At 37.8% G+C, this 14,466-nt stretch overlaps 2 protein-coding genes across 2 annotated transcripts; both read right to left on the bottom strand.

Annotated features, from left to right (window-relative positions):
• Window positions 1–5,716: 5,716 nt before the first annotated feature.
• LOC308702173 (mast cell protease 4-like) lies at window positions 5,717–8,439 on the bottom strand (the record flags this gene model as incomplete). Its single annotated transcript, XM_081384840.1, has 5 exons — window positions 5,717–5,812; window positions 5,897–6,151; window positions 7,612–7,741; window positions 8,126–8,276; window positions 8,385–8,439. The coding sequence occupies 5 exons, from the start codon at window positions 8,437–8,439 to the stop codon at window positions 5,717–5,719; spliced, it is 687 nt and encodes a 228-aa protein (XP_081240966.1).
• A 2,588-nt stretch (window positions 8,440–11,027) lies between these two features.
• On the bottom strand, window positions 11,028–13,702 carry LOC308702172 (complement factor D-like; the record flags this gene model as incomplete). The annotated part of the gene is made up of 5 exons (XM_081384839.1): window positions 11,028–11,117; window positions 11,200–11,368; window positions 11,780–11,930; window positions 12,148–12,231; window positions 13,675–13,702. 5 exons carry the CDS (start codon window positions 13,700–13,702, stop codon window positions 11,028–11,030), a joined length of 522 nt encoding a protein of 173 aa, XP_081240965.1.
• Between the last annotated feature and the right edge of the window lie 764 nt (window positions 13,703–14,466).

The following is a 14,466-nucleotide window of genomic DNA, read 5'->3' as shown; positions in this document are numbered from 1 at the left end:
AACACCTTGTCTTTCTAGAAGAAATTGTCCAATTTAATCATTAAGAAGACAAAATTAACATTTTTGAACAACTTACTAGCTTCAATTAGTAACAGACAAAGCCACTCTTATACACAACTAAATAATAAAGAGTTATGACTTGAAATGTTTGCTGTATACTACAATCAAAAACAGCTTATACAAAAAAAGTGAATGAACATCTGCAGAGAGCACAGTCAAAATGTAACTTTTTGTGACTGAAATTGCACATATTGCAGTATAACGTACGTATAACAGATCGGTTTACACAGTGTACTGATGTGAAAACTAAACAATACAGAAAGCAGCTCTCATACAAAAATACTAAATAGGTAACAATGAAATTGCAAATTTTACATACGTTAGCTTTTAACGAAGAAGGTGCCGTTCGAATTTGGCGCTCAGCCATCATGAGTCTGTTATGTATGTGCGCGACTCTGTTATGTGCACGCCATCGACTGTCCGCGCACTGCACGTCCGCTTATACTGTAGTTCCGCCTTTTGCGTTCCGTCAATATTACGTTATTAGAAAAAAATATATATGTTTTTTTTTTTTTGAAAATCGATTTTTTTGACATTTGTGAATCGATTCAGAATCGTCCACGTCCGCATCGCGATGCATCGAAGAATCGATTTTTCCCCAACCCCTAGTTATTACATTGTAATAAATGTATAATAACTAGAGGTGGGCATGATTAATTTTTTTTTTATCTAGATTAATCTAGATTAATTTTGAAATTAATCTAGATTAATCTAGTCAAGTCAAGTCAAGTCATCTTCATTTATATAGCGCTTTTAACAATGTAGATTGTCTCAAAGCAGCTTTACAGAGATAAGCGTATAATTTAAGGTAACAGAGATTGTTTCGGCTTTCCAGCAGAGTTAAGTTATTTCCATCTAAAGTTAGTTTTAATTGATTTGCTTCCGTCGCAATGATCATTTGTTATTAAATTATGGGCCGCTAAGACGACACCATTCCCTCTACACAGACTTTAAACGCGAACCTGTGAGAAACGCTGATGGCGGTCACATGCACATTTAGAATGGGTTCTATAGTTATGTGGGTTTGAATATACGCAGGGTTGGAATTCCCTTCAAGCCAAGCCTAAACAAAATACTTGTCTTTCCTTATAAATTTTGATAAGGAATTTTATTTTATTTGTTGCTTTGGGGTAGGACCGCGAGACGAATTTTCCCGACAACGCCTTATCTGTAGAGTGGTAGTGGGATCCTCCATAGGGAGAGACTAGTTGGCACTTCAGGACTGCGTTGTCATCGGTCCAGGCGAAGGTCCTTCATCAGATCTGGATACGGCCTGGATCCGGCAGGCTGCAGGAAAACCTCGGGATAAACACAGACACTAAAATTAGCGTAGATGCCATTCTTCTCATGATGTAACGAGTACATCAGGATTTTTGGGAAGTGTTCCCGGTTCCGGCTGACCTACTGTACTATATGCAGCCTAACATTAAATTATAGAAGTCTATAATGTATTATTATTTGATCTGGCTTTGAACTGACAGAGTGTGTCTGCTTCCCGGACAATGGTAGGAAGACTGTTCCAGAGTTTTGATGCTAGATAGGAAAAGGATCTACCGCCAGCAGTCGATTTTGATATTCTAGGTATTATCAACTGGCCGGAATTTTGAGATCGTAATAGACATGACGGACTATAATGCGTTAAGAGCTCGCTCAAGTACTGCGGAGCTAAACCATTCAGTGCTTTGTAAGTAATCAGCAATATTTTAAAATTGATGCGATGTTTAATAGGGAGCCAATGCAGTTTTGACAGAACTGGGCTAATATGGTCATACTTCCTGGTTCTGGTAAGAACTCGAGCTGCTGCGTTTTGAACCAGCTGTAGTTTGTTTATTAAGCGTGCAGGGCAACCACCCATAATAGCATTACAATAATCTAGCCTTGAGGTCATGAACGCATGAACTAATTGTTCCGCATTTGTCAATGAGAGCATATGGTGTAATTAAGATATATTTTTAAGATGGAAAAATGCAGTTTTACAGATGCTAGACACGTGACTTTCAAATGAAAGATTGGTATCAAAGAGCACACCCAGGTTCATAACCGACGATGAAGACTTAACAGAGCAGCCATCAAGTGTTAGACAGTATTCTAGGTTATTACGTGAGGAAGTTTTTTGTCCAATAATTAGAAACTCTGTTTTTTTCAGAATTTAGAAGTAGGAAATTACAAGTCATCCAATTTTTTATATCCGCTATGCATTCCGTTAATTTTGTGAATTGATAAGTTTCGTTAGGTTTTGAAGAAATATAGAGCTGAGTATCATCGGCATAACAGTGAAAGCTAATTCCATGTTTCCTGACGATATCTCCTAAGGGTAGCATGTACAGAGTGAACAGCAGCGGTCCTAGTACTGAGCCTTGTGGTACGCCATACTGAACTTGTGATCGATGAGACATCTCATTTACTGCTACAAACTGATAACGGTCAGATAAGTATGATTTAAACCATGCTAGTGCATTTCCCGTAATGCCAACATAATGTTCTAATCTATTTAAAAGAACGTTGTGGTCGATGGTGTCAAATGCAGCACTAAGATCGAGTAACACTAATAGAGAGATACAACCACGATCGGATGATAAGAGCAAATCATTTGTGACTCTAACGAGAGCTGTTTCGGTACTATGGTACGGTCTAAATCCTGACTGGAAATCCTCGCAGATATAATTTCTTTCAAGAAAGGAACACAGTTGTGAGGATACTGCCTTTTCTAATATCTTTGACAGAAAAGGTAGATTCGAGATCGGCCTGTAATTGACTAATTCTGAAGGATCAAGTTGCGTTTTTTTAACAAGCGGTTTAATCATAGCCAGCTTAAAGTCGTACCCTAGAGACAAAGACGAATTAATGATATTAAGAAGAGGATCTATGACCTCTGGAAGTATTTCTTTCAGTAGCTTAGTCGGTATAGGGTCTAACATACATGTTGTAGATTTAGATGATTTAATGAGTTTAGTAAATTCTTCCTCTCCTATAGCAACGAATGAATCAAATTTTTCCTCAGGGAGACTACAATGCACTGCCTGATGTGATACTGTAGTAGACGGTTGCATAGTTATAATTTTGTCCCTGATATTATCAATCTTATAAGTGAAGAAGTTCATAAAGTCATTACTGCCGTGTTGCTTGTAAACTTCGGTGCTTGAAGCTTTATTTTTCGTTAGTTTAGCCAACGTTTCAAATAAATACCTAGGATTATGTTTATTTTCTTCTAATAGGGTTGAAAAATAAGCAGATCTAGCAGCTTTTAAAGCCTCTCTGTAAGTAATTGAGCTCTCTTTCCACGGAATGCGAAATACCTCTAGTTTTGTTTTCTTCCAGTTGCGCTCCATTTTTCTGGCTGTTCTCTTAAGTCCCTGAGTGTGCTCGTTGTACCACGGCGTTGGACTATTTTCTTTAATCTTCTTTAAGCGCAACGGAGCAACTGTGTCTAAAGTGCTGGAAAAGAGAGAGTTAAATGTTTCTGTTGTAATATCGAGTTCTTCTAAGCTATCTGAGATGCTGAGATGATGAAACTGATTAGGAAGATTATTAATAAAGCAATCTTTAGTAGCAGAAGTGATAGGTCTCACATATTTGTAACACGGAGTCGGCTTTGCAGCCTTGGCTAAATGCAAATTACACGAGACTAGGTAATGATCTGAGATGTCATCGCTCTGCTGCAGAATTTCAACGCCATCCACATCTATTCCGTGTGATAATATTAGATCTAGAGTATGATTACGATGATGAGTAGGTCCTGACACGTGTTGTCTAACTCCAATTGAATTTACAATGTCTTTAAATGCCAATCCCAATGCATCTTTTTCATTATCGATGTGTATATTAAAATCACCAACAATTAGGACTTTATCTGCAGTCAATATTAATTCTGATAGAAAGTCCGCAAATTCTTTGATAAAGTCTGTATGGTGCCCTGGTGGCCTGTATACATTAGCCAGCACAAATCTCAAACGTGATTTATCGTTTACACTATATATTTTTACATTAAGCACCAATGCTTCAAAAGAATTATATTTAAAACTTGATTTCTTAGTGGTTTTGAAACTATTACTATAAATTACAGCAACACCACCCCCTTTGCGTTTCAGACGAGGCTCATGTTTATAACAGTAATCTTGCGGGGTTGATTCATTTAAAGTAATGTAATCGTTTGGTTTTAGCCAGGTTTCTGTCAAACACAGCACATCTAGGTTATTATCTGAAATCATATCGTTAACAACGAGTGCTTTTGAAGTAAGCGATCGAATATTCAGCAACCCAAGCTTTAGCATTTGCTCATATGTATTATAGCTGTTTTTTATTTGTTGAACATCAATTAAATTTTTAACCTTAGTTGGGTTTAAACGTTTTTTGGATTTCCAAATTCGGGGAACAGACACAGTCTCTATATGATGATAGCTAGGTAAAAGAGGTTCTATGTGATGGGATTTATCTGACCTTGGTGACGCGAGGCCGCTAGCAGACAGTCGGTTAAGCCAGTCTGTCTGCTTCCTGACCTGAGCCCCAGATTGTCATGTTTGAGCTCTAAGACTATGAGCCATATTACTAGAGAGAAGAGCAGCACCATCCCAGTAGGGATGAATACCATCTCTTTTCAACAGGTCAGGTTTGCCCCAAAAACTTTTCCAATTGTCTATGAATTCAATATTATTAAGCGGACACCACCGAGACAGCCAACCGTTAAGCGAACATAATCTACTAACTATCTCATCACTCCTGCGAACAGGAAGGGGGCCAGAGCAGATTACAGTCCTTGACATCGTACTTGCAAGTTCACACACCTCTTTAATATTAATTTTGGTGATCTCCGACTGGCGGAGTCGAACATCATTAGTGCCGACATGAATAATGATCTTAGAGAATTTACGATTAGCATTAGCCAGCACTTTTAAATTTGCTTTGATGTCAGGCGCTCTGGCTCCCGGCAAACATGTGACTATGGTGGTTGGTGTCTCTATTTTCACGTTCCGTGTAATAGAATCGCCAATAACTAGGGCACAATCATTCTCAGTGGGTGTTTCACTGAGCGGGGCAAATCGATTTGTTATGGTAATCGGAACGGAAGAGTGGTTTTTAGATCCGCGACTAGAGCGATCCCTCACTGTCACCCATTTGCCCGGCTGCATGGGCTCTACTTCAGCCAGAACCACGCCATGTAAAGTGTTCACTATTCTATGCGCATCCAAAACATCTAAAGCACTAGCACTCTTACTATCCTCAATTAAAGTTTGGATGCGTGTTTCTAATTCTGAAATCTTCTCTGTCAACCTAACTGTCTCCTTACATTTATCACATATAAATCCTATATTGTCGACAGAGAAGCCTATACTAAACATGTGACATGAAGTGCAAGTGACAATAACAGGTCAAGACATTACTCACCGTGTTTGTTGACTGATTCTTACTCACCTGAGCTTTTTATGAACTCAAAGGCACGGACGCGCGAGAGAAAGATAAATAAATAAAATAGCTGAGCGCACGGGTGGCGCGTTAACAGGCTAGCGAATTACTAGCGTTTTGTGCTAGTAGTACTAATAACAGAAGCTAGCGATGTCAGGTTAATCTGAGATGTTGGGTAAAATGTAGTAGTATAAACAACTAGAAATGGTAGTAAAATGATGGTTCAAAACAAAGAAATATAAGGCTAAGACGGAGCTTACCGCACCGAATCAAAGTCACAGTTCTTTCGCTGATTGAATGAAACAACACCAACTGCAACTTTGTCGCACACCAAAGGTCCCCCAGAATCACCCTGAGAAGTGGAGAAAGTTACAGCATGTGAATAAAATACTGAAATCCTACTCTTTTTATGATGTCTCCAGAATATACTTTGTACCTGACAAACTCCTCCTCCACGACCATCTGCGCACACCATACTTGAGGGGAAATACTTTTCCTTCCAGTCCTTCTGACATGCTTTTTTATCAATGATTTTGACATCAACCTCCAAAAGTTTATCACTTGCCGCACCATTGGTGGTTGTTTTCCCCCATCCTGCAACACTGCATTGGGCCTTGGCCTTGATGTACTTATCTTTCTTTGGTATGGAGATCCAGTTGACTTTTTTGCTCTTGTTGACCTTTATATGCAGCTGCATCAAGTAATTCAATCATTAATGCTGATCATTTTCAAAATGAATATAAATGACAAATTTAACCTAATTATTTTAAAAAAGGATAATGGGAATACTAGGTGCTAGTACTTTGTAATAGGCTCTATGCACGATCGCTTCCGAGCTACATCCGGTGCTGCGTCAGAAGCCGTTTTTGCATTAGGTGGAGATAATGGCAAATTACACTCTCTGTTTTCAAGAACTTCCAGCGGTTAACGTGAATGATGTTAACAATATTGTGAGGCAGTTAACTGTCACACATATGAGTAAGAAAGAGAAGTTCTTTAAATTATAAATTTCGAGCTACATCGACAACTTTGAGGGTGAGTATTCTCTCATATCACTCGAAATCCGACTAGCGAATCAGTTTCTAAAATCGTTGTCTCCGTTTCTGAGAAAATTTATTTTATTAAAGTGAATTGTCCTATAGAACGCGCTATGCGGAAGTAAAGACGCCGGCTGAGATCCTACCGGAAATACGTCAGCAGCGTTCGTGCATAGAGCTTATTGCTACAGTACATATATCAATAAGCCCAAACATTATGACCACCTGCCTAATATGCTGTTAGTCTTTCACGAGCTGCCAAAACAGCACCAAACCGCCAAGGCATGGACTCTACAAGAGTCCTGAAGGGGGTGTTCTGTGGTCTCTGGCACTAAGAAGTTAGCAGCAGATAGTCCTGGGATTGCGTAGAGCCCTTTGAAGCTGCATTGAAACTGCAATTTGGACCTTCAAACCGTTGTACCCCATTGAAGTCCACTATATGGAGAAAAAATCCTGGAATGTACTTTGTCGTCCTCGTGCATTGATGAGGTTTGGGGGCCCATTCTTGGACAACTGTTGGTAAATTCTCACCACTGTTGACCGGGAGCAACACACAAGCCTTGCCGTTTCAGTCGCCTTGCATACAAATTTGACCCTTGTCAAAATGGCTCACATCTTTATGCCTTCCAATTTCTCCTGCATCCAACACATTGATTACGAGAAATTATTGTTCACTTAATCAACCCAGACCTTGACATATGACCTTGTTGGCAGATGACCAACATTTTTTGCTTCACCTGTGAGTGGTGATAATGTTTTGGCTCATCAGTGTATGTTTTTTTTTTTTTTAATTGCATGAGGCTGAAGATTTACACCAGTTCTCCGATTATATCGCTAAGGCTTTTCTTATTTTTATTTTGTAATTTGAAAAAACAAACAAACATAAAATCAATGTTGTTTACAATCCCAATACAAACCACATCCATATGCGTATGTGGTTTGTCCTGTAAATTAGTTTTGAAACCAAATAAATTTTGTGTGCAATGTGAACAAAGCCTAAAGGGTTTAGGACATTCAGTATAGTTTTCTCTTCCTCAGAATCTGTATAGCATATAGTTAAGGATAAAATAGTTTTCTTGCAGTTTGCCCTGAAAAATCTAGCTGAGTCATTTACCTGAAGTAGCATGATGTCATTTAGCAGACCCTTAGACTCATACCCAGGGTGGATGTGGTAGAACTTGACTTCCTTGCTGGTACCTTGATTGTGATCATGAGCTCCAACCACGACTGTCAGATTCTTTCCTCTGTCAAGACAAGAAAGAAAACATGCATTTTAGTAGTAAATGAGGACTGCTCAAAATTGAGTTTTGCATTTTAGGCTTGACTTGCAGTATAACAATATGAATTTAGAACCATATTGTAATAGCATACTTTGTTATGATGCTTCCATGGCAAAGCCACAAATATTTAGCTCAACTTTAGTTTGGTAACTTTGGTTTAGGTTTAAGTATAAACACATTTTGGGTTCAAACTATAATTGGCAGACTCCCTTTAAGTCGTGTACCCACTAGGTTGGGTACTATCATAGTATGTCATTTCGAAAGTAGTCACACCAAGTGAAGACCCTTTTGCAGCGGTCTGGGACTCTTTGACTCACAACGAAATTCTAACTGAACAAAAAAACTTACTGTGTAAAGCAGTGTACAGCCGTCATGACAAATTGTTCAGACACAAGGAAGCCACCGCATATGTGTTTGTTATTTCTTTGAATGGAGACCATGTAGGGTCTTGAATGAGGTCTGGCCTCTGTGCCGTTCACTATACCTACATCCACAGATGCTGAGAGAGAAATTAGTTTAGGTTGGTTAGATTAGAAATAGATTTGACTAAATGTTCCTTCAGATTGACATAATACAATAGAAATCTCTCTTTTTCTATCAGACTTACCTTGAAGCGTCAGATATGGTAGCAGGGTGACTAGCAAAAGCGTGGAGACTATCATGATGCTGTTCTGGGAAGGTTTATCTGGAGTGCTGAAGTTCTCTTCAGTGTTGATGATGGCATTTCATCTAAACTGGTCTGCATGGTTTTGCCCCTTATAGTGCTCATACTTCCTCTTTCACAGCTTCATGTGGGTCTCACTTTGCAATGAAGTGGAAAAGATAGGTGTTATGTTTGCGTTCTTGATGGGAGTTGACTAATCTGCCACATGATGTATGATCTATGCCTAATATTTCTTGTAAATTCTGTTAGATGTGAGAAATCAGATGTGAGCTTGAAACTAACTCACCATCTGTGGTTAGATAAGACTTACCAAACTTTTGCAGGAAGATATTACAACTCAAATCCTGGATTCTTTTCACTGTTTTTATTTAATATTTTATTTTGGTCTGAAAATTTGTTTTATTCATAAAAAATATTATATAATTTGTATATGATTTTTTGTTGTTGTTGAAAGAGCACTTTTCATGATATCATTCCTGTTTTGAAATGATTATTTATTTATTTATTTATTTATTGTAAATTTTAGCAACAGTTTTGGGTGTTTCAGTTTTTCCCCATCTATTGAGATATGAATGTATAGGAAAGTGGGGTGTTGGTGAGGTGAGGTGACAATATGAACACTATAACTGATTCTTGCCATGTGATATTTTAATGGGTTTATAGAAGAATTAAAGAAAAACAAATTCTTGCTTTTGTAGTTTCAATGAAGTCACTTAATATTTTCAATTTCTCTGCGGATCCATGGAAGATATGCTGAAATCTTGGTATAAACTTCAGGATGCTTAGGTGAATTACAGCTGTAGGATTGAGTGCGAAACAAACACAAATGAATCTTCCAGGTGAATTGTTCAAACATAATTTCTCACAGAACTGAACATTCCAGACACCAAATCACCAACCCCAGAGCCATAAAAGAAGGCTCCAGCCAGCCAGTCTCCGTTGACCAACGAAAACCCCCAGCTAAGAACTTTATGGCCATGCAAGCTTCAAAGAAGATGAGCCCAACTAAAAAAAAAGAACTGGTCAATGTAAGATAGCTTGGAAAAGAATGATTGGCTCAGAGATAGCACAATTCAGCCCGATCAAGATAACAGCAGAAGCTGCTCGAGCCCACAACATTCCAGACTCCCCCCTCCGTAAGGACCTCTGATAGACCTCAGGGTGTAAAATCGTTTCAAACCACAGAGCTGAGATTTTACCTATAACATAAATAAAATCATTCAAGAACAATTTTCAATGGACTTATAGATCAAGCATCATGCAATGACATGATTCTATATTGTTCCTACAATAGATGGGTGTATCTGATATGCTTAGATGCCATACAATTCATGTAATTGTTATAATTGTTAGATTTTTGAATGAAAATGTGTTGTGTTTCATATCGATATTATCATATGTTCTTAATTCAAAGGATGGCTTGATTGAAATCTGTGGAAAATGTTTCGGATTCTTATAATAGTAATAATGTCTTAGCTGTGGCCTCTGTACTCTTTGCTAGAGCTTAGAGAGTAAGGAGAGCACAGATAAGCTTGATTTATGATAAGAAGTGAAGAGAACGCCACCTCCTAAACAAAGACAGTGTCTAATTGGTTAGAACTGATCCAGGAGGCTGGGCGGACATTTGAGTTTAAAATCTTAACACCAGAACAAAGTTTTGAGTTTTCAGTGCAGAACCAAAAATGCAGCGGGAGATGAAGATCTAAGACAGACAAGTAACCATGTAAAACGCGCAGACGAAATAACCCAAATCAAGATCTGAAGAACATGGGTTAAACAGCTTCATTCAAGCCATCATCTACTCTTCTCAATTTCCTTTCTTTTCTTAGTTTCCTTTCTTTTCCGTTGTGAGTCTCTGTTCTAAGTTAAGTTTTGCGACAAGATTTCGAGCCACGTTTCTTCTGCAAAGCCAGCTTCAAACAAAGACTTTCATTCCGCCAGCACGCCACGTGACTGACCACGTGACCCAGACATCAGGCACGCGGAGACCAGCCAACGAACGGACCGGGAAAACCCTTTACACTCAACAAAAGGGAATCCCCAAAAGCAAAGACAAGCAAGTACTGCCTCCAGACTCTTAAACTGAACTGGTGTATTTGATACTGATTTAATAACCTAGGAAACGATAAAAGGGTTAAACTAATGATTGATGGTTCATTCAGGTTGTGTTTTATAAGTGCATAGAAACTTGGGATTACATCATCTCACTCTTAAACTCACTCTTAAAACTTAATCTTTCCTTACTCTCTTTCTTTCTGCAACGCATATGAATGTGTGTGTCTGTGTTAGATATTAGTTGTATGTGTTAGAATAATCAATAAAGTCTTGTTTGTATTTTAAAGAGAAATATTACTTGTGTTATTGTGCTTACAAATTTAATGTCTTAAACTTCTGATCTAAGTTACCTTGCTAACTATATAGTGTTTCACTATAGTTCGGATATTTATATCCGTTGCAGAGTTGATAATTACAGCCAGTTCAAATGAATCGCGAACGAGTCATTTGCTCGGTTGTAATAAGTGACTCTTTTGAATTCCCTATAAATTAATTAATAATTCCTTTGAGCTAAATTGTAATCACTACACATTACAAATATCTTACACAGCGATCAGGGTCACCGAAAGATGTGACACCAACAGCAGTGTTTCCACAAACCAAAGGACCTCCTGAATCCCCCTGTTAAGAAACACAGATCAACACGTCACTAGAAACCAGTCTGTACATTACCATAAGTCTGTGAATAATTTTTTGAACATACAAAGCAGGATCCACCATGACCATGTGCGCACATCATCTTTGAGACTGAGAAGAAATTTCCCCATTTATAGCTACATTCTGTGTTATTCATTAAATACACGTTTGCCTCCATTAGACGATCACTCAGTTGGCCATTAGTCTTCAGTCTTCCCCAGCCGGCAACACTACAGAGAGTATGGTATCAGTCTAACTTTGTTGTTTAGTTTGACTTATTTCTATAGCTGTAATTAAAAAATAGAACAATTTTTAATAAACAATCTTTTATAAGACTGAAGTTTATTGTACAGAAGCCCTGAAGGCTAAGAAGGCTAAGTTTATTTAAAAAAAATTTTTTTAGGTGTTACAGGATGTTACCTTCAAAAGCATGATGTCATTCTGCATAGGCCTGGATATATATTTTAGATGCGGAATGTAGGACTTCACTCCGATGTGTTCTGAATGATGTGTAGCCAAGTCATGAGCACCAACCACAACCGTCAGAATCATTTGTCTGAAGGCATATTGGAAATGTGCATATGTCATACGATATATGGTTGCACTGCAGTAACAGTCAAAGAAGATTTTAACTCATAAAGACTTACTTTTCCCAGCAATGTGCAGCAGTCAAGACAAACTGATCAGTAATGAGGAATCCACCGCAGTTATGTTGCCCATTTGTCTGTAGGGAAACCATGTAAGGTCTGGAGTGGGGTTTGGCTTCATTGCCGTTCACTATACCCACATTCACATGAGCTGAGCGAGAGAGAGAGAGAGAGAGAGAGAGAGAGAGAGAGAGAGAGAGAGAGAGAGAGAGAGAGAGAGAGAGAGAGAGAGAGAGAGAGAGAGAGAGAGAGAGAGAGAGAGAGAGAGAGAGAGAGAGAGGGGGAGTGCTGTCAGTCAACTTATTCAGCACATATACAAATAAAACATTCTTAAAAATCATAATTTACTGTAATATAATCAATCTCACCAGTGAAGGTCAGGTGTGGCAGCAGAGAGGCCAGCAGGAGCAGAGAGATGATGATGATGGTTATGATGAAGAAGACATTGAGTTCTCATGGCAAAACACTGTATAAATATACTGTAAAAGTGGGTGGAGTCACTGAGTTGTCCCCAATTCTTTTTTTCTTCTTGCAGTATGAGCAACACAGTGATGAAAAGATACTGTTCTTGTTATTCAGACTAAAGATGGTTTAGACGATAAGAATTAAGCATGCATGCATTTTGGTACTTGAATATTTTACACTTCATAATACATGGTATGCAGATTGTTACCCTTAAAAAAAGCATAATATCATTCCAAAAAGGCTAAGATTTATAGGCAGGATATAAAAGAACAATCTAATGCAGAGTTGCACAGATTTCTCCTTTGGTAATGTCACAATGACTGATTCCTGAAAGATGTAGGCCTAAGTCTTAATCAGCACATACAAATTAATATTCTTTAAAAAACTGCTTAACAACGTCAACATGGCTCTCTAAAATGCTTGATTCTGATTGGCCGACACAATTCTAAGCTTCTTATTATTTTTTCTATAACTGCATGACTAAAGTAGTTCCAGGCAAGGCCTTGCGTCGTTACAGTTCCATATCAGTTCAGAAAATTATTTCAGTTATTTCCAAGAGCTTTGCAAGCTACTACAGCAAAAGAATCAGAAGCTGCAAAATTCACTGATCAAGCAAACAAACATGATAAACAACAGGATAAAATGACAAGCATTTTAATTTTTTTAATGAAATTACCTTTTATTATATAAACAGCACAATATGTCTTTCATCAACAATGCACACAGACATTTTCTCTGTCTCACTTCAGGAGTGCAAGTGGACGAAGTGAGTGTGGGTGGATTTCTGTGAGTAAATCTTTTCTCTCTTCTCTTGCTGTGCTTTCTGCTTTGGTTTATTTTTTCTCTTTTTGTTTTTGCACTGCATGCTCAACATGTACTCCCTTGGTGTCACTTTTTAATGCACAGGTTTCCTATTCTCAACCTTTTCGGCCCATAATGTAAACAGGACATGATCATTACACATGTTCCAATCTATATTTGGGGAAATTTTACTTTGATTTCACAATGTATACATGTGAATTAAACGTGGCAAAACAGCCTTCATCATCACAGTTTGCTAATGTCCAAGGAAGTGCAGAGAGTTCCTCAGGGGCAGGGGCTCAAATGCAAAAAGGGGCATATATATATATATATATATATATATATATATATATATATATATATATATATATATGCTTTGCATTATATAAATATATATTTTTTTTTTTTTGTATAGTAAAAAATATATTAGTAAGTATATTAAAATAGAAAATCTTATAAAAAAAATTGTTTCTGTATTTTTATCAAATAAATGCAGGCTTGATGCGCATTAGGGCCTTCTTTTAAAAAAAGTAATCTGTGTGCAAATTTTTGACCAGTAGTACTGTACTATTGCTGTATTTAAAAGTATTTAAAATGGGAGAGCATAATAAGAGAATAATTCAGTTCACTTGTCACTGAGGACCTGTTGCTCGCCATGTTACAAGTTCACTCACTCTTCTCTCAGACACACTGCTCGGCAGCAGCGGGAAAACGTAGTGGGCGTGGTCAACTTCAATCCAGAGTGACCAATAGAAAAGGGTCTTCCATCATGGTTGGTAGAGACCGCCCACTGAGACACAGCTTCATTCGCAAGCAAAACTTCCAACTCGCAAGCAAAAGATTTAGACCCGCAAAAAAGAAAGCAGAAAAGAGAGCAAAATTTGTGCGTTTGTGATGAAAAGTGTTCGAAATGCACAGAGAAAAATAAAGCTTTTCTAAGATTTACATGCACTGCAAATCATTTTATCAACTTCTTTATTTTTGAGCCTTAAGAAGACTTTTTTGCAATCTTTTAATTTTTTTTTATTACAAAATAATTCATTTTACTCTCAAACGCAGTATGTTTGATTGAATAAAAAAAGACACAAAGGAAACTCCATACAAAATTGTTAAAATAATAAAGTCACCATTTTACGTGTTGTTGTCAGCCTACACTTCACACAATAAGCCTGTAGGCCTGAGCTTCATCAAATGGTAAACAGTGTATCAATATAGACTAAATACAAGTGACTTGAATACTATACCATTAATGCTACTTTTGGTGCTAGTGCATTTTCATTTTAAAACGCATACCTTTTGCTACGGTTATGCCTAGCTGCCGTCCACACACTACTCCGGAGTTTTAGATCCTCGAAAACAGACCCCGTCAGTCAAGACCGAAGCAAGCAAGACACACGCAACCTGACGCAACCCATAGCAAC

The sequence above is a fragment of the Scardinius erythrophthalmus genome (genome assembly GCF_964197995.2).
Source record: "Scardinius erythrophthalmus genome assembly, chromosome: 14".
In the NCBI taxonomy this organism is placed as follows: Eukaryota; Metazoa; Chordata; class Actinopteri; order Cypriniformes; family Leuciscidae; genus Scardinius; species Scardinius erythrophthalmus.
The sequence above is the reverse complement of the archived record's forward strand: the minus strand, read 5'-3'. Positions and strand labels throughout refer to the sequence as shown.